At 40.8% G+C, this 25090-nt stretch overlaps 1 protein-coding gene across 2 annotated transcripts in view; it reads right to left on the bottom strand.

Moving 5' to 3' along the window:
- angpt4 (angiopoietin 4) overlaps nt 1-25090 on the bottom strand; it is a 70160-nt gene that overhangs the window by 4398 nt on the left and 40672 nt on the right. The window contains exons 2-9 of one of the 2 annotated variants that reach the window (XM_084929583.1): nt 10553-10708; nt 10355-10476; nt 4506-4590; nt 3983-4130; nt 3783-3895; nt 3372-3473; nt 3113-3279; nt 2263-2396 (exon numbers count right to left, since the gene is read on the bottom strand). In XM_084929583.1, the coding sequence (XP_084785709.1) occupies nt 2263-2396; nt 3113-3279; nt 3372-3473; nt 3783-3895; nt 3983-4130; nt 4506-4590; nt 10355-10476; nt 10553-10708 (1027 nt within the window). The remainder of the gene's footprint in view (nt 1-2262; nt 2397-3112; nt 3280-3371; nt 3474-3782; nt 3896-3982; nt 4131-4505; nt 4591-10354; nt 10477-10552; nt 10709-25090) is intronic. The other variant, XM_084929584.1, reaches the window with a different exon arrangement.

Below are 25090 nucleotides of genomic sequence, written 5' to 3'. Positions count from 1 at the left end.
GAGTGAGTTACAAAAACCAACTAATAACACTAATGCAGTAATAAAACAAGCAGACTGCAATGGTACAATTTTACTTTAGGAGCACTTGAAGCATATTTTGAATGGAGGAGTGACAGCTAATGTGAACCTGCCAGATGTTTTTATTTAGGTCCAATTAGAGAAAACAACTCAACATTATTTCAACAATGTTTACTAATATTTTTATAATGAACTGTGGGTCTTTAATTGTTTCAAGTAAAATAAGGTTTGTATTCAAAAATAATGAAAAATCTTTTTAAAAAGTTGTTTTCAAAAAAGTGCTTAACTTAAAATAATGAAAAAGTGTAGTTTGATTTTCCCTTATCTTATTTTTCCTTAACTACCTCTCATGTGTGAACCATGTCAGATTTAAATCCCTCTTCTCACGTCTCGTCTCCTCCTTTGAGTTTTCTGAATGAAGCATTTGATTGGCGTAGTGGCATCACGTGGGGTGAGTTTCAAAGCGTCTATCGACTACATGCATTGACTACCATAAAGACAAAGATGAAGGCTGCAAATATTAAAACAACATGAGCATAAAAACAAGGAAAGTTCTGCTTTGAAAAACAGAAATGATCTGTGAAAATCTACTAACAGGTAAAGAACTCAGCACGTTTGTGACGAGTTACCATAAATATGTAACCCATGTTTTCAAATGTCAGTTTCTTTGATTGACAGGTGTGCTGGTTGTCGCAACTCTGCTAGTTTGCTGCTTGAACAGCTCCCTGCATTGATTTTGGTCAAAGTTTTAAAGAGTCTAGAAACCAGTGAGTGATGTCACTGTGGCTGCCGTCTTTGATATACAGTCAGTGCTTTTTGAGTGAGTGGCATGTCCTCTCTGATATTTGTTTAGTACTGAGAATGTCATTCTGAAAGAATCTCACAAGACTCATATCTGTACAGGACACAGAACAGGACACAAAACAGGACACATTTCTGTTTAAGCTCCATTTAGATTTATAATTATGTTTGTTCTAAGCCTGCACACAATTAGAAATGTTCAACAAACATAAAAAGTTTTTAACAGTGAATATAAAAGCAATAAAATGTCAGCAGGGGGACCCACTGGGATCTGTTTCTCAGTTTTGTAAATAAGTGACACGTGTCCGAAAATAATACTTTAATTCCTGATCTCAGGATGTTTTTTTTCTTTTAGAAAGTTTATATCATTTCCATATTTGGGGGTCATTTTCATAGTCTGACTGAAATTTCTCCATGAGAGAAGAACTGTAGCTGCACATGTTTGTCTGTTCTTCGTCTCTCTCCTTACTGTTACTTCCCTCTGTTTCTTATTTCGTCTGTGTCACTGTCTCTCTTTCACTCAGTAAATTGCTGTGATTTTAAATGACTCACTGTCTAATGGTGACCACAGGCGTCTTTTTCTCAAAGGACTTGACGTTTTGCTGAAACGATTAAGTTAATTCACAGCCAATCGAGGGGAGTCTAAAGAGCTGTTTGTCTTGGCGTTGACGTGAGGTGAAGGGTGGTGCAGTGAAAGATGATGGGGACAGATGTTTGAAAGAGCAGAACTTTGGGGGGAAACACTGCTAATTTTGATCTGCAAACAGCAAACAATGTATTTGTGAATCATCATGTGTGTTTTATTTGTTATGTCAGTAGTAAACTTTCAATAAATGTATCCAGTTGTTTCATGGTTTTCATGGTTTTAAGTGAAATTGTGTCTTTGCAACACATAGACTACATCCAAGAACGCTGAGGTGATTGTTGCTGTGATTTTGTGCTTTATAAATAAATTTGAACTGAACTGAACCTTATTATTTTTTAATTCAGGTGTTTTTAGCCCACGTGCTAAAGGTGTATAAAATCATGTACCTATCTATGCCTTTACAGACATTTGTGAAAGACGGGCTTGTTCTAAAGAGCTCACTGAAACATGCTCCATGGTTTCAAACATGGCTCCACGATCCTCCTAGGTCTTCCATGACCGGCTGTAAGTTGTGTTGTTAAGTGGAAGTGTTTACGAACCACAGGAACTCAGCCATGAAGTGTGAGAGCATGTAAAGTTTCAGAGCGGGGTCACAGAGTGCGTAAAAGGCCCCACGTTTATGGCCAAGCAGCTCCTGTAGGTGGGATGACCCAGAACTTTTGTCCATGTAATGCATGCAGTGTTTCTATTTTCTCAAAAATATCGTAGTATCTCAACTTTATGGAGTATTTCCAATACATAATCTCGTTTATTTCATTTGTTTGCTTTAAACTGCTGGCAAACAGAAAAGCTTCTACCTCCAGTGAGCATCATGGCACATTTGCAGTGTTCACAGTTGTCGTTGTCTTTGTCTCGGGTGCTGAAGCCGGACCCGTGGGTGGTCAGGCTGCTCTGCTTCCCTGCTGTGCCACTGTAACCTCTCAGATACAACCTGAGGGAGAGGAGACACACAGGAGGATAAGATCTGATGAAACAAACACTGATTTAATCTTTTCTTGTAGACAGGATGTATTTACAGTACATCTATGAGGCAGTTAATCCAATGGATCACCATCTGGTGACTCTGTTTTTGGCAGGACCAAGTGTGTTGGTCCTTTCTGACCACCCATGGGTCCGGCTTTATGGAATTAATGGAATTCCATAAGGTGTTTTTATAAAGCTGTGTGAAAATCTTTCTGTTGCTCAACACAATCACAGACGAGTGCATCCACTCACTGAAGCGTGCCAAAAACAGTTCCCCAAGCTGAGCTGCAGTGTTATCAGTTTTCATCAAATTAACAGCAATTTTCATAACTAATAAATTATAAAGTGATTTTTTCCCCACAGACACTCTGAATAATGCAGCATCTCATTTCCTCAGCTGACAAGACCAACAATTTCAAGACATCATTTTTGGGGCTTATGAATCTGTGGTCGAACCATGTCATTAACAATTTAATTATAATCAATAGCAGGAAAATAAATCGCAGAGTTACAACACAGCAGGATTTCCAAATCAATCAATATTAGTCTGTTCAAGTTTGAATATTATACACGCCTTCAGATGTAATCAGCAGCTTTTTATTTTCATTATTATAGTAAAAATAAACTCTAAAAACATTAAAGTAAAACACTGTCTCTGTGTGTGTGTTTGGACTGCGGTTGTACCTGTACTGCTGTCGCTCACTGGTCAGTGTAAATCGGTCATAGTGGGAGTGGGCGGAGTTTCCCTCCCAGTCCATCATCTCCACCCTCATAGAGTAGACACCTTGATTGGTCAGCAGGTGCAAAACTTCATTACCCATCCAGTGCTCGCCCATCACGTCCCCGAAACCCTGCAGGGAGAATCATAAGAGGAGCACACTTTACACTGATAACTCAAACTTTGGGACTGAGATAAATCCTGGTGACTGTGACACAAACGCACCATTTTGTACTCCCTCCAGCTCCTCTGGAAGTCCAGGCTGCCATTAAACCGTCTCTGGAAGACTGTCCAGCCTCCACCACTCGTCTCCATGTCACAGTAAACCTTCAGGGGGAGAAACAGAAATGACTGATTATTAACTACCAATGATGATTTAAATTATATTAACTGTAACTATTAGAATCACATTATTCTAAATACAAAGACACTTGAATATAAAGACAGTTTCTCTTTCTGTTGAACATTTTGAGGTCATTTAAATATAATCGTTGAAGCTGATTATTAAGGGCAGTTGTTAGCTAGCAGGAAACAGATGACAAAAAATGAGTTTGATAAGAAAACTCCTGTTAAAGCCATTTTATAAACATTTTAATGTACAAAAATGTTTGCACATGTTTGCTGTTGAGTCGTTACCTGCACAGGTTCAGTCCTGTTGCCGATGTAGATGTGATACAGACCGCTCACATAGTGACCGGCCTTGTAAGCATCTGCACAGTCCCTCCACATCTGGCTCCTGGGAGGTGCTGCTACATCAAAACGCCAGAAGATTGTGAGAAATATAAATGTACTGTGTGAAAAATACTTCATGTGTACCTGTGTGTGTGTGTGTGTACCTGTAGTACTAGCCACCATGTTAAGGAGCGTGTGGACAGACTCCATCAGCTGCGTCTGTTGTCTCTGCAGGGCGGTGTTGTTGGTGCTGGCGACTCTCAGCCGCCTCTCTAAAGACTCGATGGCCGCCATCTGAGTCCTGATGACGGACTGAGCCAGAAAAAAGTTTCACTGCTGTTTAAGCACTTTCTGCTTTTTGGTTCTACATCCACACAGACTTGAAAATGTACTTTTTTATTCTTTGACTTTTTACTTTTAATGATTTAACAGTTTTACAGATTTTAACATTTCTTGTAATGTTTGACTTTCCCTCGCCAAGACAGCCCAGATTACAGCAGTGAAATCATCATCTACGTGCTTAAAACTCTATAATTAACATTTATCACTCAAGTTTAGAAGTTTGTGGTTTTTAAACCACATGGGCTTGCAAATATCACATGAGGCAAAAATCCATGTTGATATTTGATTTCATAAACTTAAAAATGTTTCTGATGGTGATATATAAAATTACAAAGGTTTACTAACTTGAAGTCTATTCTTCTCCTGTCTCATGTCCTCCAGCTCTCCTCGCTGCTTAGACTCCAACATCTGAACTTTGCTCTCCAAATGACTGAAACAAAAGAAAAAAACAACTTCATAAATCCTCAGCTCACAGCAGAACAGTTTTTGTTTCAGAGCTTTTTCCCATAAAGTAAACCAAAGAAACTGCAAAAATGCTTTGATTGCATAATTTACAAAGTAGATCTTTGTGTTTTGATGATACAACCAACAAAGTTAATAAAATGCTCTGCTGTGAGTTTTCTGACTCATGTGTGTTATCAGCTCTATGCATACTGTTTGGTTTTAACCAGGTTAGACGGCCGTGGCCCTAAAGTGCAAAACAAAGCAACAAAAAGAAAAACAGAAGAAAATCTCAGGAAATAAAACGAGACTTCACTTTAGAGAAAAGTTTATTTTCTTTATTCTTGAATGAATAACAATCTCAGTCATCCCGTCAGACTATACGCACCCTCAGGAGCATCAGAGGACGAGAGTAATGGTGACGTTTTAATAGTTTTATCAAGAGTCATGTTGAACTGTGGTGATGTGAGGGTTTTGGGTGCACAGGCTGAAAATCCTAACTGGGTTTGCATACGGAGTCCATCACTTCATGCTTCTCATTCTGCTCCTCTGCTATATTTTTTCATTACGTTGCACTTAGAATTAAATTTTTCATATCTGGAAATGTGAATACAAAGGCTTTCTGTTATAAACTCTGCTGTCACACTATTTTTTGTTGTACTAAGGAAAAATGAGACTCAGTAATATCATCACAACAGAAATAAGAAGCTTCCTTAAACATAAGAGTTGCTGGTGTCCTTCGCTGCACGCGGTTTCGCAGTTTGCCTCACAGTTCAGATGTGAGTCAGTAATTGTTCTATGATATTTGCAAGATTGCACAAATTCCACAAGTCTTTTAAAACCTGAGGACTAATATTATTTTTTGGGAGATCAAGTTTTTGTGCAGGTTGTTTTTTTCTTTCTTTTTCAGATGCAAAGAGAAAAGCTGCCTTTCTAGTGCTGCAGGCCTGGTGTTACACAAACACTTGTAAAGAAATAATGGAACGGGCCCAGGAGATTCCACACTTACAAAACCAAAATGTAAACTAGAAGGGTTCTGGAACCGCTCACTTTATTCAGTCACGATTTCTACCCTTGTAATAGCTTTACACGCATGCAAACAAGCAGCATAGGACAGAGGAAGAAATCAAGGCTTTCCTGAGAAATCCTAATTACATCCAGGTGAAGAGCAGGAGCAGCAAAATGTTGATAAAAACACGAGACTTTTAAGATTAAGGTGGTCTGAAAGACCATATTCTATTCTGTTTTTGATGGAGCGGAGTTTTTACCTCCCGAATTACTCCGTCTCATTAGCGAAGCTGCAGCAGCGAAATAAAGATTAATATTGTGACCATCATTTCTGGTGCCAGATCAGACTACAGTTCTCGGTATCTGTGCAGCTGAACCAGCAGTAGAGCTGCTGAAAATAGACCCCAGCCCACAGTTGGGTCAACAAAGTATGAGCCAAATGAATGAAACCCGATGAAGGAGTGGCAGGAGTTTCAGAGGGGAACGTGGGACACTCGAAGTGGCTGAACTTCTAGTTCAAACTCGCTAAGAGTACGTTGGTCTGCAGGAGTCCAGTGGAAAAATGTTATCTTCTTTTAAATGTTTCTACAAATAAGCTCCATCTAAGTGACTTATGTGGTGAAAATATGCTGAATACACACTAACTGCTGGCAGCCATTATCAGAACACTACTTTTAAATATAGTATTAAATAGCTGATGAGGAAGACTCAAACTTTGAAGGGTCAAAGTTTCTCCATGTGGATCCAACACCCATGCTCATGGCCTTACACTGTACATTAGTGTTGATCAGGACACACGTTGTGATTGACAGACTGCATCCATGTGATCATGCAGTGGAGGGGTAGGCAACTCCAGGCCTCAAGTGCCGGTGTCCTCCAGATTTTAGATCTCACCCTGGGTCAACACACCTGAATCAAATGATTAGTTCATTACCAGGCCTCTGGAGAACGTCAAGACATGTTGAGGTGGTGATTTAGCAATTTGACTCAGCTGTGTTGGATCAAGGACACATCTAAAACCTGCAGGACACCGGCCCTCGAGGCCTGGAGTTGCCCACCCCTGATGTAGTGTCTTTGTCAGATCCACGCCTCACTCATAACATCTGTTTTTTTAACAAAAAACAAAAAAACACTCAGCTAAAAGCTCCACAATAAGATTTCGTGTCTTTACCGTCAGAGATTAGCGTGTTAGCATGCTAAGTAGCCAACCATACAGTCTCTTGAGGCTGATTCAAAGGACCATTAATTCTGCAGTTTTTTAGATTTTAAGATTAAAAATTTGACACATAATGTCATTTAACATTGTTAATAACCTCTGTCTCTCTTCCACAGCATGTCTTTATCCTGTCTTCCTTCTCTCACCCCAACCAATCACAGCAGATGGCCCCGACCCTCCCTGAGCCTGGTTCTGCCGGAGGTTTTTTCCTGTTAAAAGAGTTTTTCCTTCCCACTGTCGCCAAAGTGGTATTTCATAGGGAGTCATATGATTGTTGGGTTTTTCTCTATGTATTATTGGAGGGTCTGCCTTACAATATTGGTCCAGCAACAGTCGCCTTGAGGCGACTGTTGCTGTGATTGGCACTGTATAAATAAAATAGAATAGAATTGAATTTAGTATACAGTAGTATACAGTAAACACTTATTTCTTACACACTTTCCACATAAATAAGTAAACTGATATCAAGACAATTTAGGCGTCAATACTCTCCTGTAGTTCTGTAATATGTGAATATGAATCTTACAACCACACGTCCACTTTCTGAGAGGTGTAGCTGACATGAGTCAGACGTGAACCACCATCATGCTGTATCATGCAGCTCGTTTACAGTGATGACTGATGTTGTTCTACATTAGCAGGTGAGACTTTGGTCACATTAGGAGCTGAAACACGCTATCAGCTTCTGCTTCTGATCACTTCAACATGCTGACCCGCACATGGACGGGGAAACGCTAATGTGGTGTGGACTGATGGGGAGCCACTGATCGCTGTGGTTTGTGCAGCATGAGTGAAGTGGTGTGTGTGAATGTGTGTGTTAAAATGTGTGTGCAAAGTTTATGTACTCTTGTAGATTCAGACAGCTGTTTTACTGAGGTCTCAAAAGTATGCGAGCCAAAAATGTATTGTGTGGGTGTTTATGGTTTCAGGATTTCTAGAAGTCTCTACTCCTAGAAATCAGGAGCAATCGGGCACAAAAGACACAAAGACGTCAGTTTTGTTGACACAAACTTAGACACGATTGCTAATAATGTGTTCAGTGATGCAATCTACTTTGGCTTCAGTTTGAAGATGAAGCTGGATAAAGTCCAACTTAGGACTTTAACAGATTTCAGAACTGTATCAAGTCATCTGACATGTTATCAGCTCTTCTTTGATTGCATTGTCAGACTGGTTTGGTTGCCCATTTTCTGTATCTGGACCAAACATGACACCTACATTTGTTTAGAAAGGTCTCATCACCTTATTTCCTTCATACGTGTCAAAGTAAAATCCACATGAAAGCCAGGACGATGGGGTCCCAGCAGAACATCTCACGATAACGAGATGATCAATGTTACTGATTTGTTATCGACTTCATTGTGCTTTTGATGTTGTGGCTGATCATCAGCGAATGTTCACCACAGTCTCACACACCCGCACTCTGTTTGTCTGTTACTGTAAACATGCTCGATAATTGCTCTGCATGTTTTACTGCACAGTGCACGGTCCAAGTTCACCTCACAATGAAAAATGACAAAAATATTGTGTCTCCAAATATTTCTGCGTCTTGCAGTAACAGCTGAGGACATATTTACGATGATTTGCTTGTATTTCAGATGTTGTCACTGATAAGCTGCTCGTCTTTTTTCCTGTCAGACTGCAACAGAATGTTTTAGATATTGGTCTGTCTCAGGGGAAATCTCAGAAATATGCCACTGTTAAAGAGGCTGATCATGGATGTACGCAAAATGGCATGAAGTTGAGTTGTTGTTCTTTATGTTGAGCTGTTGAAGAAGCAACATTTTGACATCATGTCTAGAAGCAGATCCAGTATGTAGCAGGAATGCTAAATCTGTCAGCTACCTCGTGTGCACTGCAAAAAATAATGTATATAAGTCTTCTCCAGTCTTTTTTTTTTTTTCTCGCTGTCGTGTCCGGCAGTGTAGCAATCAGAACTGTTTTCTGAATGCCAAACAGATTTACTTTCACAAGTGGAGCATTACGGCATTTGTTATAATGGTCCACTTGACAGTCATATTTTATTAGAATTTTATTAGTATTTTTTATTTTGGATCATTATAACAATAACAGACAAGACCGGGGGGAGGGGGGGAAGAAAAAAAGAAAGAAAGACCCAGCAACCACAGTGCAGGAGCCCAGCACACAAAGCCTGATCCAACGACATCATCTGAACATGAAAAAATAAATACTTGACTTCCAAATACATAAAACTATAAACAGGTGAATATACAGTGCTTATATATACAGTGCTTATATATACAGTGCTTATTAAATGTATTAGACCACCTGTAATAAATACAAGAACACACAATGTGTTTGAAGTCTGTCAAAACCTCTACTAACTATACTAAGAAAATAGCAAAATAAATCCACCTTTTTACCCAAACTTGTCATAAAACAAGTAAAACCTTCAGTCAGAATTTCTTTTTTGTGTAAATAACTGTAAGATAATCACTTTGTTTGATTTCAGGAACACTTGAAACAAAGATTTACAACCAAAATACTGACTTTTACTTTTTAAAAATGTTACATTTTTATATGTAATTTATAACAGAAGTAGAATGTAAAATATAAAATTTTATGTAATCTGATAAAATTAAATTTACTTGATTGGTATACATTCAGTTTACAGCAAACCTATTTTTTCTTAATGATTATTTTCATAAATGAACATTTGATTCGATATATTTCAGCTACATTTTCATTAAAAAATGGCTTTATTTTTATGAGGGCAAAGAAAAATGTATTAATAGCTACTAGAAAAGCTCATCAGTCATACATATATTATCCAATCAGTTTCATTATGTTTTGACAAAATGTAACGTTGGGATCCTGATGATGTCATAGTATATAAAAGATAAACATAGTCTCCAGTTCTGATAGTAAAGTCAGCGCTGAAGTGCCTCAAACCCAGATTCATTTCTCTGACGCCAAAAGAAGTCTAGTTTTATAAAAGTGCATGGGAAAACTACCCTCAGGCTAACCTGATCTATGACCTCAGTGACTTTATTGGGTCAGCTGCTAGCTGGAGTCTTAATGAATACAATATGATGTTCCTTTTGCAAGCTGTGGTCTTTATTAGTGTTAGAAAGGAGGTTATATGAGGTTCGGCTACTTTGCGACATGTCTCTGTCGTAGAAGCGTATGATGTCAGTCTCATATGATCACTTGGCAGCTGCTTTTAAAGGTTGTGATGTGCTAACTTCACTATTGCCGAGTTGTTCTTCTACAGAAAAAAGAAATCCTGCCTCACTCTAAGAGGCTTCAATCCCTTCCTGTATTATTCTTGTTTCTTAACCAGTTTTGTTAACCGAGGTTTTATTAACTCGATTAACTCACAGCAGATGTTTTTGTTAATCAAATGTCCCCCAAAGGCCAATTCTGAGTCAGGACAAACCCTGTACAAGTATTCGATTGTAGAAAAAGTAGTCCTTTTAGCCTTTGTCTTTACTCAGAGTGATTTTAAATTGGTTTTATGATTAATTTCCACCTACGCAGACGCTGACAGAACAAAAACATTTCCCACCTGTTCTTATCTCGCAGCCGGCTGATCTCTGAAGTTTGCAGTAACAGTTCCTTTTCCAGCTTGTTGGTGGACAGAGAATTCTCCAGAAGCTTTATCTCTATCTGAGATGTGTGGTTTAGGACCTGATGAAAAACAAAAGCAGAGAATAAACTCACAAAAGTCTGTTTTTAGATGACAGGTTCACTGGCAGCTCCTTACCTTTGCTTCGACCACATGGAGTTTGCGTGTCTGCTCTGCTGTGTGCGTGAGCAGGTTCGTGCCGATTTCCAGCATCGTGGCCGTTTGGTTGTGAACGACATGCGACTGCATGTTGGAAACGTCACGCCTGTTGTTCTTCTGAAGGAAGTTCTCCAACTGCACTCAACGAAAGGGAAACACAAGGTGTCAGAGTCTGTTATATGAGGGGAAGATGAGAAGTAAAACTCTAAAGACACAAGAGACACAAAGAAATCCATCCAGTGCACATCCAGTCATCACAGCGGAGTCATCCACCCAGAATCAAACAGACTGACTTCAAACTAAATGATTTTAATGACAACAGAGATCCCTTCAAGAATGAGGTGTGTTATAGTACAGCTGACCCTAGAGCAGTGGTGACCAAACCCAGGCCTCGAGAGCCGGTGTCCTGCAGGCTTTAGATGTGTCCTTGATCCATCACAGCTGATTTAAATGGCTAAATGACCTCCTCAACATGTCTTGAAGTTCTCCAGAGGCCTGGTAATGAACTAATCATTTGATTCAGGTGTGTAGACCCAGGGTGAGATCTAAAACCTGCAGGACACCGGCCCTCGAGGCCTGGAGTTGGCCAAGCCTGCCCTAGAGTAACTTGTAGCATCTAAAATGAGTCTTTCAGAACCAAGACGACACTGAGCATCAAGATGAAAAGCCTCTGCTCTCCAAAAAGATCACTGGTGCCTCTCTGCAGTTTGCTGAAGTCATGTGAACAAGGCTGAACAATGTTTTGTGTGTAAATTAAATTAAAAGTTTCTGATTTGGAATGAGAAGTGTTTGGAGGAAAAACACAGCATTCCAACATAAAACTGTATCCCACCAATAAAACATGGAGCTGTTAGCTGGATGCATTAAAACAGGCTTCTTGGCCAGAAACATGAGATCAGTGAGCCCAAACTCGGGAGCATAAGACAACTCTTTGTTGCACAGTCATACTTCGTACAATAGTACAATGAAATTAGAATATTGTGGGTCATACAGCAAGAGAACAACACGTCCTCTATCCTGCACGCTCTATAAACCCCTACCCTCCAACTACAAACCCTTCTAGTATTTCAAGTTTGTAGTGGTAATCAGCATGCTAACAGCTCAGGAAAAGCTTTAAGAAAAACAGCACACAGCATTCAAGCCAGTGACTCAGGACTGAGGCTGAAACCCTGTAGGATGAGCCAACCCAATGAGGAACCAATGTTCAACCCACAGGATCCAGAGCAGCTGAAATATTGCAAATTTCTGCGTAAATATGAACGCAGCACCATCAGATTTTAGTCCTAGATGTCCTAGAACAAGACAAACCAACTAATAAAAGGAAATTAAAATATTGGACTTTTTGTTTATTTAAGAAAAGGATCCGATATTATTATTATCTGTGAGGGTAACAGTTTAAGAGCCTTGGTTTTTATTACTTGGCGTGATCCACTTTTAGTCCTTTATAATGCCCAGAAAACATTCACGATGTTGGCGAGTGTCCTCCTATAAATGCTTCACTTTTGTCTTTTCACAACATTTCTGCTGGATTAAAGACTTTAACAGCCTGAACTGGACTAACTTGGACTTAATTGTGGACGACTTGTTCATTTTTGCTGTTGATTTGCTCTTCGGGGACACTGATGGGGAAACTGCCATTTTTGGTGTTATGGTGTTATCCCAGTAACTATTCAGTATTTGCTGAGTGTCTGTCTCAGCTACAACCACTGGGATTCATCATCTGGAACCCACGACTGTTCATACAGCTGCAGGGCAATGCATGGATAAAAAGACACAGAGCCAATAAAACAGAAAAGACGAGTATGTGATGAAAAGCTAATGAGTAAGTTTGACGTCACGGCTAAAATAAAATGACTTGTGCTGAGTCTTTCCACAGTTCAGCAGTGAGTTGTTTTATTCTGGAAAGCCACCCACTCAGTGTATCAAGTTCACCAAATCAAACATGTTAATAAAACATGTCAGGGGGTCTGGTATATAAAGACGCAGGACTCTCCATCTCTGGGAATATCAACCCATGCCAGCTCGCACTGCCATGCTGTAATCTTCAACCCCGACAAATAAATAATCTATCCATCCAGCCATCCATTCGTGCCTCAGTCTCCACGTCCTCAGGATATCAGTGCCACTGAGAAGAAGGAGTTGATAAATATACCGCTGGACCAACAAACAGATCGGTCCCAGTGGGACGGCCAGTAACCAACGGAGCAAAGTTCAGGCCAGAGTGCCCAGAGCACATTTGGCTCTGGTGTAGATCACTTTTCTTGCAGGGGTCTCGTTGCAAAACCTAATTTGTTATTCCCAATAGTGACATTTTTCAAAGGTTTAACTAGTGTTTAAAGTTAGTTGTGGTTTGGCATCATTGTTTCTTTTGTGCTTCATTATCACATTTTTGCACAGATATTTTTAAAAAATGTGTTTGGAGAGAAAACAGATTTACTTTGCCTAAACTGAAAATCAGCTTGATGCTCCGTCTTGAAAAGCACATGACTGTCTGTATTTCCCTAAAAAATCAAGAAATGAATCACAGGGATAATCTCATGTGTTCAAATCACTACATCAGCATACATGAGCATCGTGTGCAGGTGATTGGGTCGAGCACATGGACAAAATCTATGAACATGGGTTTAAGCAATGCCAGGATTTCAAGAAATGATTAAAAAACATGAACCCTGATCAAAATTAGACTTTAGATCAAACTAAACTAACTAGTTTTTTATATAATGATAAACAAATGGCAACAAAAGACAAGTTGGAGACACCAGTTCCATTGGCTAAAGTACTATTAATCTTAAAAAGCTATATGAGACCAGTATCACCAGGCAGAGCATGGATAGGACTGTAGTGTAAGTCAGCGGTCCCCAACCTTTTTTGCGCCACGGACCGGTTTATGCCCGACAATATTTTCACGGACTAGCCTTTAAGGTGTCGCGGATAAATACAGCAAAATAAAACTAGTACCGGTACCGAAAAAAATAAGATTTATTCATAACACACGTGAAAAGACCCAGGAAAACTGAGTTAACGATAAAAACGATAACAAAATAACGCTGAAAACCGATAAAAACCCTGAAAACCATATATTTCACACCTGAGCCTCAACTCTCGCGGGTTGGTACCAAAGGACTCACGGACCGGTACCGGTCCGAGGCCCGGGGGTTGGGGACCGCTGGTGTAAGTGATTACATTTACTTAAAGACTTTCCTGAAATCAGTTTAATGTAATTTATTTAAGTATTTGTGCTATTTTCTTCATTTGTTCCACAGTATTTCATAAATATTGCACTCCATGCTGTTTATCTTAAAGCTTTAGTTACCTATTATCAGACCTTTCGTATCATCATTTTAATATTTGCATCACCCCTTTTCATTAAAATGCATGTATGTCAAATATTATGATTTCCTATGGATCCCTCCCCACCTTTGATAACCCAGACTATGCCCCTGATTATGTGTCAATAATAAATTTTCTTTCATTTTAAATACTCTCCATAATGGAAAATTGTTCCTTCCTGATGCTGCCAACGAGTTCATGTGTAAAAAGTGCTTCAGACTCTGGCTTTAACTCACTTGTTATGGCTGCTAAACACTGACAGGTGATTCATTTTTAATAAGTACCGCCTGATTTTCAGCAATGTTTTCATGCTTTTATTCCCATCAGCTGCCGATGTTATCCTGGTTGATTGACCTTATCATGTTCATCATTCTTCACGCATGCTGACGGCACTATTACTCATTTTCACTAACCAATTAAAGTGATTCCAGTGCTATTATGTTTAGTCTGCTTCAATTCGGATTCAGATTGAACAAGCATCGCTCTGTTCAATCAGAAAATTATTTTACAAGTGGGGAGATGCCTATCGGAGCGGTCACAAATTTCGAATGGCCTTTCTTAGGGACTTTTGTGTGAGCGAGTAAATCGAGCTAACCTGGACTAAAGAGAGAGGGGAAAAATCTGATGCTTTGTCTCAGCGAGAACTTAATCAAATAATCAGCAAAGGAGAAAATAGCTGGAACGAGCCGGTTCATTTCTCCCCCCTGCTCTGCTTCCTGAGATGCCGTGCAGATAAAAGTTTGATGAAAGCCAAAACCTCCACCTGGCTGCTGCGCAGTCCAACCAGCAGAGCCAGAGAGGCCGAAACAGACACAGTATGGACAGAAATATGCGGCTTATGTGTGAGAGCGCGACTAAATACTCTTGAGATTTAAAATTAGTTCTTGGTTTTGTTCAGTCCCCAGAGACAGATCATGCTGACTTCCTGTGTGAGGATACAACCACACGCAAAATAGTACTTCCTTTTAAGACTCACAAAAACTGGCATATATTTATAAAAACAGTCACACACACACAAACACAATTAGCTCTGCGCTCACAATTACACACTACACAAGCAGAGCCTGACCAGCGAGCCCTGGGATTACGCACACAACCCCACGTATGGAGGGCTGGTTTCTAAGACGCTAACTCAAACCACATGTTGGCTTTGCTGTGATCTGGCCCTCTGGGTGACTTCACAGGGGACAGAGGGGAGAAGAGTGGGTGGGGGGCGCTGGGGTGGGGTCGGCAAACAGCCTCGATTACACTGAAGCACAGGCAAGTAGCACCGATAGCGATCTGGGGTAACAAGTGTACCGTGCGTCGCTGGAGTGTGTCGGGGTCTGAGTTGGCAGCTGAGGATGCGAAGGTGCGCTGAGGGACTGAAACATGGCTGCCGCCGTCCCTCTGCTCAAACAGCTAAAATCAACTCTGTGTTTGTCTTTAGTGCCAAGGAAGGAAGCAGTGTGACGTTTGAGTGCAGTGAAATGTGAAGTTTGGAGGTCAGCTCGGCATCAAAAACGAGGGTTTAAGTCCTGTTTCTCAACAGTTCCTTTCCCCATGACCACAATCTTTTTAAGCTTGAGTGATTCACCTAATAACCCCGAAAAAACTTCTGTTAAGCAAATATTTGACACTGAATGATTGCTTGAATGTCCAGTCAAGGCGTTTAGTTGACATCGCCCGCTGGTTTCTGTTTATAAGGAGGAAGATTTTCTTTGCAAAGCAGAATTTTTGTTTGAGGTCACGGATGGAAAGCTGTGCTGACCAGCCTGAGAGCTAAATAAGACTGCAGGTGCCAGTGGGTAGCAAAATGAAGATATTATCAAGTGTAAATGTGGAAATATTACCAGCATGTGAGCACAGAAATTCACGAGTACAGGAAAAGATTAAAAGTTTTCTATAGAAGTGACTGTAAACCCTGTGCAAACATAGACACACACACAAAAAGCAACAGAAGACATTTAGATAATTAACTTTAGTGTTTGTTTGTCATCCACGACTGCAGCGCAGATGGCTCTCCTAATTCAGACCTCCCCATCTATTAGCCTACATAATGATATATTTTGACTTGGACAAACATGCTGAGTTCGATCCAGCTGAACAGGAGATAAGAAAGGCACACTTGCAGATCGTGTTATATTATTGCAGCGTGCCTGTAAGTATTAGAGCGGCCAGATGTTTTGGCTGAAAATCAGAACTTCATAAACCGGCAGAACGAGCCAACAGCCTCAGGCTTCATTTCTGAGCACTGCTCCACTCTAGGCAAATATATCTGCCTGCGTGGTACCCGACCTTTGCTCTCTCCTCTTTTTGTGCACTCGCCAACTTTTGTTCTTTCCCCTCTGTGCTCTGTGTGCATGCCTCATGCATGAACTTGACTCCAGGGTCTCATGTGCAGAGGATCATAATCAGGATACTTCATCACTTTTTGTTTAGATAACTGCATAACATTTATAAATTTAAATAAACTCTCTTTATTTGTGAAGATCTGTGCAGTGATGAGCTGCTGAGTGAAGTTTTTTCAGTGGTTGTGCCTGAGGTGTGACACCTGCTAATGCTGGTCTTTCTGATACAGACAGGAATCCCTAAAGGTAGTCTGGACAGAATTTCATTTCCTTATGAAGCTCCACAGTGTCGGGACACAACGCAGATAAGCACAAAAAATCAGATTAGGACTTAGTGGGGGGCAAAGCAAAGAATTTAAAAATATAGTTACATGATAAAGTTAAAAAATGTAATTGCTGTTGAGAGGAAACCAAGTTTTTCCTGCATGTGCGGCAAAAGTTGACAGTTTAACAGCAATATTCAAACCGAGATTAAAAACACAATTTATGGACCATATTTCATTTTGTAAACAGGTTTGCTTTACCTCCAAGCCTTCAGCATGAAAGCCATCAACGCAAAGAGACATTTGGTCAAGATAGCTCTATTCAATGTGTTTCGTTGCCTTTCCAGAACCTCGCACCATCAAACAACTGAATACTATAAAATCTGATAAATATTCTTATTTAGTCACTAAAAGTAAAACAGAACAGCCAGTCAGGATCTTCTGCAGACCTCTGAGGTAGCTGCAATATAAACTATTCAAATACTTCTACTTTGCACTACGACATTGTAGAAGTTTTATTTTTACACAAATGCACACGTGAAAATTATGTGACGGTAATAATAACATACTTTCCAAATTAAGTGCCTGAGAACATCCGACCCACAAAGATGAACACTTCCAACATGAGCTTCCCAAACAAAGAGCCCGATGCTTCCTTAACAACAGCTGCTTCCCACAAGCTCAATGGAAAATTGCTGCTGTTCAGTAATTAATAAATATATAATGTGTATGAGAGGACAGCGAGGAGCACATGAGAGGACACACGCATGTCACGGCTTCCCAAAACAGCCACATTTAAACCCAAAAAACCTTAAAACATCTCATCATAATCTGCAAGAGGGTTTGTGTGTTTGTGTGTATGTGTGTGTGTGTGTATGTGTGTTTAGCCATCTTTGTGAGGACAGAAAATTGGCATGCTACACACATACAGTCACTTATTGGGACCATGATCAGGTCCACACGAGTTTGAAGGCATTTGAGACTCAAAATGTGGTTTCAGGGTTCAGACACTCATTTTGATGGTTAGTGTGTGTGTGTGTGTGTGTGTGTGTGTGTGTGTGTGTGAAGGAAGAGAGTAGCTAAGACGGTCCTTTAATAGAGTGAATGACCAACGGGGAGTCAAAGACACAAACTGAAGTGTACTTTTGACCAATATTGTACAGTATTGAACATGACATAAATAAATCCACACATACCTTCATTTTAAGTTTAAGGTAAAACTCTCTAATATATCACAAAAAAGCTAAAAGTTTCTAAAGTAACTTTCTTCTTGCCCACAGATGTGTGATGTTGTTACTCAGCAGCCTGAACTGGACTAAAATAAGATATGACATAATGTTGAAACAATATAATAATGATTATATAATTTGATGTTAATTCAATAATATGCATTATCCATATGGTATAAAATAATAATATTGATATGAATTTAAATGAGAAAAAAAGTCAAATATGTTTGAGATTTAAAGAAGCACGTGTTTGTTAGAGGAATTTAACCGGAACCAAAGCTATATTTTGTTATTTTAATATTTCAAAGTAAAATCATGTCTTTGTTTATGAGGCGTTGGTTGGCTCTGTGCCGCACCGTCACTTCAGTTTGAGTCTGGAGTCTGTGCAGAGTTCGGATTCCCGTGTCTGCGTGGGATTCGTCCGGGTTCTCCGTTCTGCCTCCCACAGTCCAAAGACACGCGTGTTAGGTGGAGATTTTACATTGTAAATTGAGTATAATGGGTCTGTGCTGGTCTTTCTGATGTACTGGTGACCATGATGACCCCACCTCTCACTCTAACAGCCCATTCCCAGCTTTTAGGATAAATCAAGTATTCCTTGTTGTCATTAGCTTAGACAAAAGCCTCCCCTTATAACCCTGAAGTGGATAAGAAAACTGATGAATAGATGGAAATTATTTACCTCAGTAAAGAGGAAATAATGCATTCTTTTATTTACTTTATATTTATTCTGTTTGGCATCTTTTAATTTTTTCACATGCACCTCTTTTCCTTTTCTTTCTTGTAGCTCAGTCTGAGGTTGCAGTTATCATGTTTTATTATTCTCTCGCTGTATTTCTCATTTACACCACACATGTGTCAGTCAGCTCATGCACCCAGACTGGAAACTGCTTTCAGTCAGCTCCTATTACTTTTAAATGTGCGATATAAATAACAGACTTGACTTTACTGTACGTGGACCCGTGGTGATTATTGCTGTCACCCCCTAAAGGCACATTTTGAGTCGTGTTCTTGTAAAAGCGGAGCTGTGAAAGCTACCACATGATGAAACCTTCAGACTCACTACATGCCTCATTAATGTGTTTTCCATTGAATTCATATGCCTCGTGTGTCCCACTAACCACACGCACTTTAAGGCATTCCCGTCTTCCTGTCAGTTGCTAATCATCTGTAAGTGCTGTCGTGTTTTTTCACCTGTCCGAAGCTGTAAAAACCACAACGTGCTGTTTTCATTCCCCACGCCTCATATGTTCCATCTTTAGCACATCTCCTGACAGGTGCTTTCAAAAACACCAGAGCAGCAAGAAGATGCTTTGCACATGGTCCTCTAAGGGAATATACAATAACACCCTCACGATTACAGGATTGGTAGGTTATAAAGTGTGACTTTAACAATTGGACTTAACAATTTGAAGAGCCCCTTAACATGAAGTTGTAACTTCACCACTGACACAAATTTAAAAATACATCTGACCCCTGATTTGAACCTTGCAGTTCATCCAGACTTCACAGACCAGTTCATTGCTCCACTTTCATCCCTGCACCTACACTTCCTGATAACAGCTCCTGACCTTTATAAGCCAATACTTCACTTCAGGTCTCCACATTCACATTCTACACTGACACGAAAGCAAAATAAAAAAACATAAAAATGTTTTAGAATGTCTGCAAACCTCCACATACTTCATTTAGGACATCTTCATCCCTAAGAGCCTTTTTGGTATTTGCTGTTGGCCACTAGGAGATAACGGTCCTCTTTTTGAGACTGAAAAGGTCTGTGTTAGGAAGATGGAGGAATGAGGGTGGTTCACAGGTTTTTCAACCAGGCGGCCTTAGTCCTGTTTGCAACAATAACTTTGTATACTGCAAAACAAACCACCACCAAAGGACATCTGAGGATAAAAAGACAATGAGCAAGAACACGTCTCTGATGTGTCACATCTGAGGAACTTGTCTTTAAACAAAACAAATGAGTCTGAGTTTTGGAATCATGTAGTTCACCAGCTGAACTCATTTTTAGGTTCAACAGTGTTTTTAGTAGACATGAATGAATTAGACATGAATTGAGCTCCAGTTTGGGAAAAAGCCTCGGATGGGACTGGCGGCGGCTCCCGGGCCTGACACAGCCCCATGTACTAATGAGAAGTGAAGAAGTGAAATGATTGAAAAAGGGGAGGAAGGGTGGGGCATGAAAACAAGAAGCTTGTAGAACTGGGGGAACTGGAGTATGTGAATGTTATGTGTTTGGGGTGCTTATCGTTGTTACTGGGTGCATTCAGGTCTTTATTACTGTATTTCGGACACATATTGTGCTCACTGGCATTCCAGCTAGAATAATTTAGTTAATGATGATTCCCATGAGTGACGCTCATGCAGGCACTGGATGGGACAGCTTGGGGGTCCTGTGTGTTTTAGTGCACAGACAGCCTGCAGAGTGCAGCCACGCTGAACCAAAGTGCTTGTATTTGTGTATTTGCAGAGCAAATGAACAAGTAAAGAGAAACGATTCCAATCTCATGCACGCCTGGAAGTGTCGTTTTGTCCAAGTGTGCAACATATAAATAAGAACCGGAGGTTTTGAGGCGTGGCCCCGCTCCTGAAATTCAGATACTTTATCGCCAAAAAATGAAATGATCTCTAAAGCATGTCTGAGCACTCCGAGATTTCTGGCCACCTACATATCCAAGGTGGGACTCCTCATGTGCTTTCGGGCCCCAAAATATCAGACTTCAGCTTTATCTCTAGTTAAAGTCAAGATTTGTTGTGTAATCAGGTGGGATGCAAATGATGCTGTCATTTTCAAGTTAGTACTTCTGTTTGCAGACACACCTGGAAACACCAAACTATTCTGTTAATGTCTTTATAGCATCTGTATGAGTGATATCCCCGAGCATCTGAAGTGAACTTTTATCACGGGTAAAAATGAGAGATTAAGTCTAAAGGGACCTGAATACCCCGCTAATCATACTTCATAGTCCAGGCCCAGGTGACTACAGGAGGGGAAAAGGTGGATTTACAGCTAAGTTACTAAGAATGAGAGCGTATATTCATTCCTCTCATTCATCAGGGTCACTGTGGTTTCTTTTAAATCTGACGTGGACCTCACAGTTGCTTTGGTACCAGGCAAAGAGTGCAATGGAAAAATCTCCAGGGGACAACAATTCACTTGAGCCCTTTTTAACAAACTGTTATGTGTTTGTGTTGGCTGTCTGCAAAATTTGTCAGGCCTTCAAAAATCTCATGGAGGGAATGTATGCAAGCCACAAGTGTTTAAATGTGTTTGCTGTGATTGTCAGCAGTTTTTAAATCACTCAAACTTTGTCCAACAATGTCTTTAAGTGACTCTTCTGTTGCACTGACATCTTTGTTAGAGCAGACATTTATGGATGTGCTCGACACACAGTTCATGTTCCAACGCTCAGTTTGTAGAGAAGAAAACTGAATGAAAAACAGATGCATTTTTAACTTTCATTTTCTCTACTCAAGCCTGAGTGTCTTTTAATCCTTTTTATGGGAAGTCTAAAATTATGAAAGAGGTAGGAGTGGGAAAGTGGTGTTGTGGGGCCAGATTAGTTATTTTGAATCTTGTTCCCACAGGACACCAACAGAAAGACTGCACCAGGCATGGGACAAACACAAACAGCACAGATCCTGGTGCAGTGATGCCCAGTAATGGCTTTAGGCTACAGTCGGAACCATTTTCTATGCGAGGATTATTTATGCAAATGTTTTCTTCAATGTCAAACACCCCAAAAAAGACCACTGTCATCTCATGGACCAATTTCTTACACACATATATATTTCACCAGAAACAAGTTTACAACTTTCCCCTTCATGTTCAGCTCTTTGTGCATCTCTGACATGCTTCCAGCTCGGCTGTGCTTCACCACGGACCTCAAAGTTGCACAAAAACACATTCTGTGTCACACTGACTCAACATTTTCATGTTGTGAATCATCACAGGTTTAGAGCTCATGTAATTCGCTGGAAGGAACAAACCGGTCGGTTTTTTCACGGGGATGTGAGAGACTCTCACCACAGGCTTTTACTGCTGCATCCAATCCTGACTGCTCTACTCTACAGGAGTGCATCCCCATGACTTTGACTTCTACAACTTCTTATACAATTCAAGATAAAGGGTCACCATTTTGGCACAAGTTAGAGGATCCTACATGCACCAAAGATAAGCAAGAGCAAGGTGCTCAGAACAGGAGTGTTCTTAAACTAGCAGCACAGATGTCCAAGCAGATGGTGAGCACCATCGTGCAGTCATGCAACAAAACAAGAATAAAGGTATGTTCAAACCCAAGTTTTCAAAACTGCATGCAAAACTGTAAACCATCGAATACACATCCATCCGAGCTGAAGACGTTTGCACGATGTGGTAGCGTCTCAGCCGAGACTCTGAACTGTGGGTTCTTCTGAGATCAACGTTTACAAAAACATCCTGTCGTCAGCAGGCTGGTGGACAGCAGGGCTACATGGCACATAAAGGTATGTGATTCATACAAAAATGATGATGGTGATATTTGTCAGCGACCATGCCATTCACTGCGACTACAACGTTCCCGTCTGTGCTAAATTTCATGGCAGTGTTTTAGTCTGAACGGGCACATGTCTCAATAGCCACACTTTAAATATAGCAAAAAATTCCAGCATTAGTAACTTTTCTTAGAAATAGACCACCGGTTACTTGGAATTTTTGTCATTGGAGATCAAATCGCAGCCAGGATAACTCACTGATGACTCCAGCTGCAAAACAAACACCCACATGACAGGAATAGATAAGAAAAGATAAGATAATAAAAAAGAAAACAAAAGAAAAGCTTCCTGTTTGACACGCAGTGCATCACAGCTCTCTGTGTCTGTGTAATGAAACCCTCCACTGTGTCACTAACCTAAATATTAGAGTTTAATGACCCTTTAACTGTCTGCTGTGTGTTACAGCCACAGCAGTGAAAATATGTCTGAATGCCTGCAAAGTGAACGAGCGAGTGGGTACATGTGAGTAAATCCATCTACAACATATACACACATGACCGTGCGTTTCAGTTAGCCTACCGGGTCACCGCTACACCCCCGCAAATGAGCTACGACAAATATCTCAATCATCTCACCACAATCTGGACCAGATGGGCTAAGTCAACACAGTGATGTGTGTGCGCATGTGTGAGTGTGAAGTTGTGCAGATGTTAGTTTTTAAAGTGCGAGGGGACAGTAGAGCCTCAGCAAGCATGGCTGTGGACTCTGTAGAGGCTTCATGAAGCACAAGAATCTGCCAGGCCCGTCAGAGGGCAAAGACACAGCAGGGGGAGGAACAACGGGTTGGGAAAGAGGATTTTGCGGCTCCGCTTCAAGGCCAGAACCTGTCCTGCTGCGTGACTGTCTGGTTCATATATAAAGACAGCCCACAGGGGTTAATGCTCTGATGTAAAATAGAGGGTTTCAAAAGCAGCAGAAGAATGCAAACATAGAATATAGTTATACTTGAGCCCAGGCTGTGATGGCTGCAGGTAAGGTGTAGGAAAATAAATGAGCTACAGCAGCTGCTATTTCCGCACTCACTGTGCTGAACATTAGCTAAACTGCACGGACAAGATGGACATCTGAGGCGCTGAAAGGCACGTCTGTAACATTACCTGCATGTCCTAATCTATTTACTATCACAACAAATAAAGTCAGTGTTTAATATTAATGACCAGTGTTGTCACCGTCAGCGTGTATGAACAGATGGTGCTGGATGGGCGCCACTCGATGACGGACTTATTGCTGGATGATAGACGGCATGGCTGATGTTAGTTTGGTAAAGCAAGAAGAAAAGTGATTGTGGTTGTGGACGTTGCAATCCTCGGTGGAGACGGCAAACAATGGTGGAAAGAGTCAGAGAGCTGATCTGTGGTCGCAGGGGTTTTGTCCTCTCAGGACAAGGGTGTCAAACATGTGGCCCAGGAGCCACAGCAGGCCCACTGAAGGGTCCAGTTTGGGCTTCTTTAATGGCTGTAAGTCTGAAGTCAGTAACTATTGCAGGGTTTCTATTGAAGTACGCTGATATTCTTGTGTATGTCTGGCCTATAGTTTGGTGATTTACATAATGTCTTGGCAGGCAAATTGTTCGTCATTCGGTTTCAGGCAGAGACACAAACCCCCTTCCTGTTTGCATCAGGTTAGGCGTCCAGTCTTAAAACTCTGAAAATTCAAATATATGGAGATACCTGCTGTGGTGATGCCTTGTGACAAGTGAGCAGCTGAACATCGCTCTATTCTCGTCAGTAAAACACCACAGTGGAAATATCTGGCAAGTTTAAAGTATTTTTACAGTTGAAACGTAGAAAAACACCAATAATTTTGAGGCTTTCAAAAGTGCTGGCAGCGTTAATCTCGTCAAAATGACGTTGACACCATAACCGCAGTAATGCGGCAAATCTCCATTAGCAAGTTAACGCGGATCGCCCCGTGCGTGGGGCTGGACGGCGCTAACGCGTTAACGAGCTAACCGCGCTAATGCATTGACGCCGTGCAGCCCCACGCACGGGGCGATCTGCGCACGGGGCGACCAGTAGTTGTATATAAATGCATGCACATAGTAAGATAGAGAAGAAATATGATCTGTCTTTGTGGCCTCTGATTGCAAATCTGTGGGCATGAATTACAAAACCAAAAGCACAGTTTATAAACCAAGAGTCATAAATGCCTCTCTTTTTCTCAGCTGACCCTAGAGGGGCTTCATAGCTCTGGCTCCGGTTAGGAAATGACCAAGGAAATCTGCTGAAGGTTGCGTTAGGGCTCATAAAGGGATCTGGGGGATTTTGGGGATGCAATCAGGAACCAATCCCATGAATGCTTTAAATTAATTACATTTTACTGGATTCTGAAATTGCTGCAACATTCTGGAGCAGCTGAAGTTTGCATTTGTTGTTTGGCCACAACAGCACGTTACAGTCTACATGGGACTGTGAACACATGCTGAATAAAAGTTTACAAGTGTGAAATCAAAGTGTGGTTTGCAGAAATGGGAAATGCAGAGAACCTGAGGATGTGGGGCTGAGTTGTTGGCGATAACAGCTGCTGACTTACGAGTTTATAAATGACAGGACTGAATTGCAAATAAGAGCTCAGAATTTGGCCTTCGGGGGTCTGCTGTGCTAATCATGTAACTGAGACGTTGTGGGTTTGAATCTGATCCAAGACTTTTGTCTTACATGCCCTCTCCCTCACGCTCTCCTATCCTTCCTGTTTGTCCTCGCAGTCTAACTATGAAAGAAGAAAGCCAAATGTACTCCCACACGTCCTAAAAACTTTCATACGTCTGATTACGATCAGGGCTTTGGTTTTGACTACCTGCTGTCCCCTAAGAACCGTGGAAGG

This window comes from Perissodus microlepis, chromosome 5 (genome assembly GCF_051167445.1).
Source record: "Perissodus microlepis isolate ML-2025 ecotype Zambia chromosome 5, ASM5116744v1, whole genome shotgun sequence".
Lineage (NCBI taxonomy): Eukaryota > Metazoa > Chordata > Actinopteri > Cichliformes > Cichlidae > Perissodus > Perissodus microlepis.
Note: the sequence above shows the minus strand (reverse complement) of the source record. Positions and strands in the feature narration are given on the sequence as shown.